We start from the raw sequence: 5,838 nt of genomic DNA, 5'->3' as shown, positions 1-5,838 counted from the left end.
AGGTTTGTGGAGGACCTCAATTTTTTTTTTTTAAACTTTGCAAGTTTGTAGAGGACCTCAATTTTTTTGGCACATTTTCGGTTCTGCGGGGTGAAAAGAGTCGTTGAAAGAAGGTAAGCGTTAGCTTATTTTTTTGTATATCTTTAGAACTATAGTAGATATAGGAAAATGTTTATAATGGAGATTTAGTGGCTTTTTATGCCTCATAAGACGATGCTATTAAATTAAGAAAAGCACACATAGTTGATAACTGATAACGCATCGTTTAGAGTGCAATGATGACCTTACAAAAAGCACGTATCGATTAAAATTATTTAAATGTTACATTGTTTGAGAAGTTTAACATATTTAGCATATTTATTTGCAGAAAATTCGAAAGTTTTCACAATAAGTAGAAGATTTTTTATTTAACCCTTCGACAGTCTATCCCGTATGAGACTCGGGCAGAGCGTGAAATAACGAACAGTTTAACTCAAGAGAGACTCTCAGGAAGAAAGTTAGAAAGGGACGAGATATTATTGTCATAACTATGACGTAGGGTTTTGTATCCCGTGTTTTAAAAATGATCACACACGGCATAACTATTGAAAAGGTACGCCTAAAATCTAAAATTTGTTACCGTAATTCAAAAATTTATTAGACTGTCAAAGGGTTAAATAAACAATTTTTATTAATTTAACAGCATCGTCTCATAAGGCATAAAAAGCCACTAAATCTCTATTATAAACACTTTCTTATATCTACTATAGTGCTAAAGATATACAAAAAAATAAGCTAACACTCATCTTGATTCTCCCTGTTTTCACCCCGAAGAACCGAAAAGGGGCAAAAAAAGAAATTGCTGGATACTTCTTTTGAGTTCTCCTACAAACTTGCAAAATTTCAAAAAAATCGGAATTTTCGGGTTACCGAAGTTCCTTTATGACTGTTTTTATAGTCGATCATTTTTCCATTTCACGTAGATTCGAACGTACATATGTACACAGTAGGCGATCAAATTATTAGAGCCACCTGTAAGAAATTCACGGTTTTACATTACAACGATTAATTTTCAGACGAAAACCTAGTTACACCGAATTCTTATTATTTTTTTTACAAAGCGTCGATGTTTACAAATTGCACACTTTAGGCAATATTATCTATCATATGGACGTCATTTTGCATTAGTACTGCAAATCGCCACTTGAGAACCACGTGTTACAGTTCTGTTGCTTCACAGATCTCGAGCATTTCAATTTTTATTCCAATGTTTTTACTACTTATAACACACAGTAAATTACTTGAAACGTATCGAAAAAAGAATCAAGCCTGTAACTGCAGCAAAAGGTAACCCTAACCAAATACTCACTTTATCGTCACTTCTTAACTGTATTTTTTATAACAACATAACCTAACTTTAACTGTTTGTGCATCTTCAGTGAACAATCGTCGATTAAAAATAATCCAGCGTGAAAACCTCGATACTCTAATTTCATTTCTACACAAAAACAAAGAACATATTTTTCGTATCGTGGCTCTAATAATTTCTTCACCCACTGTAGACAGTTTTCTGTGATAATTACTGCAGTTACACTAGAACGTCCAAACCCCCACTTAACCGTCTACGTTTCACTCCACCTTACCCTCTGCTACGCCCTCTGTCTATGCGCAGAACGGACGAGAATCGGTCCGAGAGCGAGGTTACTCTCATTTTGAACGACGTATAACCGGGATCGTATTCGGTAGCCAATAATCACGGTCGTTCCGTAGTTGTGTCAACAACGAGGAGAGGTTCAGGTTGCAGGGGTTTCCGTGAAATTTTAATTTAGAACGGATCCAGCCGCTTCGTTAGCCGGATCGTTTGCTTGGAAATTTGTTTTTCCGCTCGGAGAAACAGTACGCGCGCGACCGTGTCCTGGACACCTCGTTTTATTATATTTATTTACAACGATGAGCTGGAAATAACGGCGCTGTTTTATCTCATAAATCTACCGCACGCGATAGATAAACTGTTTTTTTCTTTTTTTTCGTTTTTTTTACAGTTGGAATTGAATTTTTCAGGGAATAACGAAGTGACCGAGAGTTTGATCGTTGAATCTGAGTTAGTATTGCACGGAGGATGTTTGCGCTATTGTAACGTACGAAAATATGTGTAAATACAGGAGAGTAACGTTATTACGTTATTGACTGTATTATGGCACATTTATTTATGGATCAGCCTTGCTGTTTACGTTTCTCGAGAGATTTTAACGGAGCTCTCGTGTATTTTGTGTATTTCCGTATGTTAATGTTGCGATTGTATAAACAGCTACTGTCGAGTTATAGTAAACAGAAAATTATTTTCTCGTGTTTTCGTATATGTAATTAGCTGTAATAAATAAACGTTATTTTTCTTCTGATTTTCGAGGAAGTGTGTGTTTTTTATTGGTTCATTTTTTCTTTTCTTTATCACAGTTGTTGTTCTTCGCAGTATGACAAATAGAGTAGTGGAAATGTTTATTGCAGCGCTCGAATATTAAGCAAGGTTATCGCTTATAATTCTTCTTATTATTAGTACTAGGAGAAATATTATCGTGTGATTTTTTAATAAAGTTTTTCAGTAAAATCAGTAATTCAATATAGCGACGACTAAATTCGGCAGTTTGACTCCGGAAAATTATATAAATAGTGCAAGATGGCTAATGAAGAAAATTAGACAACCAGAAAATTAAAAAAAATTTGCAAAATGTAGTTCGAGTGATTTTAATAACGAAACCATTTTTTATTTCGATAATGAAACGCTCGAAAATTATTTATCATCACAATGTGAGACATGAAAAACCACACAATTTTGAATGCAACTTTTTTTCCATATTTTGTATATTTTTGTAAATATTTATGATATTACGAGAACTCAGAATTTATTTCAAGGGCTGTTTTCACCTCTTAGACAGTTTCAAATCTTGGCCCAAAATAAGTTGAACGAGAAGCATTGTATCGATCATACTGCTATGAAAATTGCACGTAACACGTAACTTTGAGAGTGATGTAATAGATATTTCCACTACTATAAATAGGAACGAACGGCGTAGAGATTGATTGCTCAATCGTCACATAACTTACGATCTTTCGTTGGAACTTACCGTTTCCGTTGAAAACGCGGGTCGAGGGTACGACGGTCAAAGCCATTTTTGCACTAGATTACCACGTTTCACCACCGTTCACAGGGTAGCATCTTCACCATTCTGAAACAGAAACAACATTCGTTAACCTAGTTTTTAGTATATATTAGGTGCAGAAATGAATTTTTTCCGACTGGATTCACGTAATTAACACGTTGAGCGCGGAGCCGATTTCGCTCTGCTTCCCGTTCAGGCGGCACACAGCGGCGATCACTTCGCGAGCTGTTCGGTTATAGAGTATAAACAGAAGATAACAAATGCGCGCACACGCATAGATAGAAGAAGTGTTCATAAATTGCAAAAAAAAAAGAAGGAGAAGTGCATAACATTTATTTTTTAAACATGACACTTCCGGTCCCACGGACCGACGCCACCCAAACGAAAAGTTCACTGTCAGTCACCACGGACTGACGCCGCGCTTAACGTGTTAATTCAAAACCACCGAATTTGTATTGTAATGGTATTCTCAAGCTGCCAGAAAAATGGCAAAAGGTCATCATTGCTGCATTTGTGGAAAATTTGAATGCACAAAAACACAGAATGCACGTGATAAGCAAAAGCATATAAATAAACCTAATATATAGTTACATTCGTTATAATTTTTAAGATTTTACGATCATAATTATGCACCCTTGTTGGAAGAGCTTCGTTTGGACACACTAAAAAATCGTAGAATAACTCTCGACATTACCTTTCTGCATAAACTGATAAACAATAATACTGATTGTATATCATTATTGGGATCTGTAAATTTCTACGCACCATCTGGATTTTTCACATTCCAACGCACAAATCGAAATATAGTATATCCGACCCAGTTAATCGCATTTCTATTTTATACAATTCCCTTATGAACGAAGTAGACCTTTTTAATGTTTCACTAGCCACCCTCAAAAGGTATCTTCGACAAGTCCTTAAAATGGCTGTAAAACGTAGTTTAATATTATACAATGTTGTTGCCTCGCAAGAAATCGCGACGAACCCTCGTTTCGAAACTTATTCAGTTGCACTTGGTCGCCAGAACGAGGTACCGGTCCTCTCGCGCGTATCGTACCCCCGTGAAGAGGTCACGTGCGCGGTGGAAAGTCACGCGGCAACCCCTGGGAAAACCCCAAAAAAGAGGGTTTTCTCATGTTAAGCAACAATCCCTCTCCCTTGGATGGAACTGAATGAAGAGTCAGCACCTACACCCCCTAGAAGAAATCGGCCACCAATCGGCAACTGGCTGAGCCGATAAAACCAAGGAAACGAAGCAGAAGCGCGTCTTTTTTGGGAGTCTTAGCAGTTGGTCTTACAGAAATTAGTATTTTGATAGTCTCGTCGCGATATCAACTCAAGTATCACTCTGTTGCAAATTAAAATAGTTCTTAGCATTTCACACTGAATAAATGAAGGTGTGATTAAACTCGCGTACCGGTTCGGCACTTAAGCATCGAACATTGCGCGATCCTAACAAATGTGTCTGCACTAGCTGTGTAAGTTTGTAAAAAAGGGCATAGCCCGTTAATTGTATTATTCAATAATAATATTTAGCGAATAAAACAAATCTATTTTTTTAATTATATTCATAAAGATACGAATTTGCATAACAATCTGCAATCTAGCGATCAACAGTAATGGAAATTATTTCGATGATCGATCTATTTTCATTCTTTTTAAATAAAACTCCGATTACACTATAACGTAATAACACTTGACAGCCAAGGGTGAATAAACGCGTAATAATTAAAACGAAAGAAAACTGTCCAGAAAAACCACGAAAAAGGCAGTTTATCGCGTACAATTGATTAGACTCGTTAGAAAGTGCCGCCGTAAATTGTCCATTCTCGGTATCGTGTAATTTCATTACGCGTCCGTTGTACACCCGCCATTATCTGCCTCGTGAATCGCGTCGAACGTGAAAATTTTCCACTCGAGATCTCCTCGTCAATTTGCGAAATCTCTCTCTGGTGGCGAGTTTCTAATAAAACGTTGAAGAATTCGTGACGCGATGGCTTTTGGTGTTGTGGAAAAAGCAATTAGTTTCGAAGAATTCCTCCCCATGCTCCCTCTCTCTCTCTCTCTCTCTATAATTGACGAAATAAAAGACGAAGAGGAGGAGGAGCCGGCTTCGTGATGATCCGTGACAAGTTTAAGGGAAACGTTTGCCACGGGAGCTTAAGATGTCCTCATCGTAGATGTATCACGGTGTGTACACGAGGTTTAAGCACGATTTCCAAGGCGTCCGTGGCTAATTCCGTATCCCGGATTTCTGGTCTGACGGCAACACGTCTTCTTGGCTCCTCGTCGACTCCGTGAACTTTAATTGTTCCACGGTGAACTATCGTACAGGTTCACCGTGGATATTTTTAAGAGAGCTTCCGGTGAACATTCTTCGGGGATGATTTTCACGGTACAGTGTGTTCATCTCACGAAAGGTTGTACAGTTTGGACGAGCTTGTAAGGCGTTTTGTACATTGAGGTTCTTTTGACAAATTACTATTACTTCAGGCTTGTACTTTTGACGAAACTTATGTGGGGGATAGTTCGTTTGAAAGGGGAAATATTTGACACGTATCTATTTTTTTTAAATTGATAATCGTTTATATTGAAGGGGTTGGAAAGGAAGCTTTCAAAATTGAGGGTTGAGGACATTGTTTTCTGGAATATCTGGAGAATTAGGGATTCCAGAGAAACAAATTTCTATTTTAAATTGTGC

The 5,838-nt window shown here is 37.3% G+C and overlaps 1 protein-coding gene across 1 annotated transcript in view; it reads right to left on the bottom strand.

Moving 5' to 3' along the window:
• Positions 1-3,177, bottom strand: part of LOC108577347 (KN motif and ankyrin repeat domain-containing protein 3) — a 48,799-nt gene extending 45,622 nt beyond the window's left edge. The window contains exon 1 of the mRNA XM_017940490.1: positions 3,102-3,177. Coding sequence (XP_017795979.1) covers positions 3,102-3,147 — 46 coding nt within the window. The 5' untranslated portion in view covers positions 3,148-3,177. The remainder of the gene's footprint in view (positions 1-3,101) is intronic.
• Positions 3,178-5,838: the final 2,661 nt, after the last annotated feature.

The sequence above is a fragment of the Habropoda laboriosa genome, unplaced genomic scaffold, assembly GCF_001263275.1.
Source record: "Habropoda laboriosa isolate 0110345459 unplaced genomic scaffold, ASM126327v1 scaffold697, whole genome shotgun sequence".
In the NCBI taxonomy this organism is placed as follows: Eukaryota; Metazoa; Arthropoda; class Insecta; order Hymenoptera; family Apidae; genus Habropoda; species Habropoda laboriosa.
Note: the sequence above shows the minus strand (reverse complement) of the source record. Positions and strands in the feature narration are given on the sequence as shown.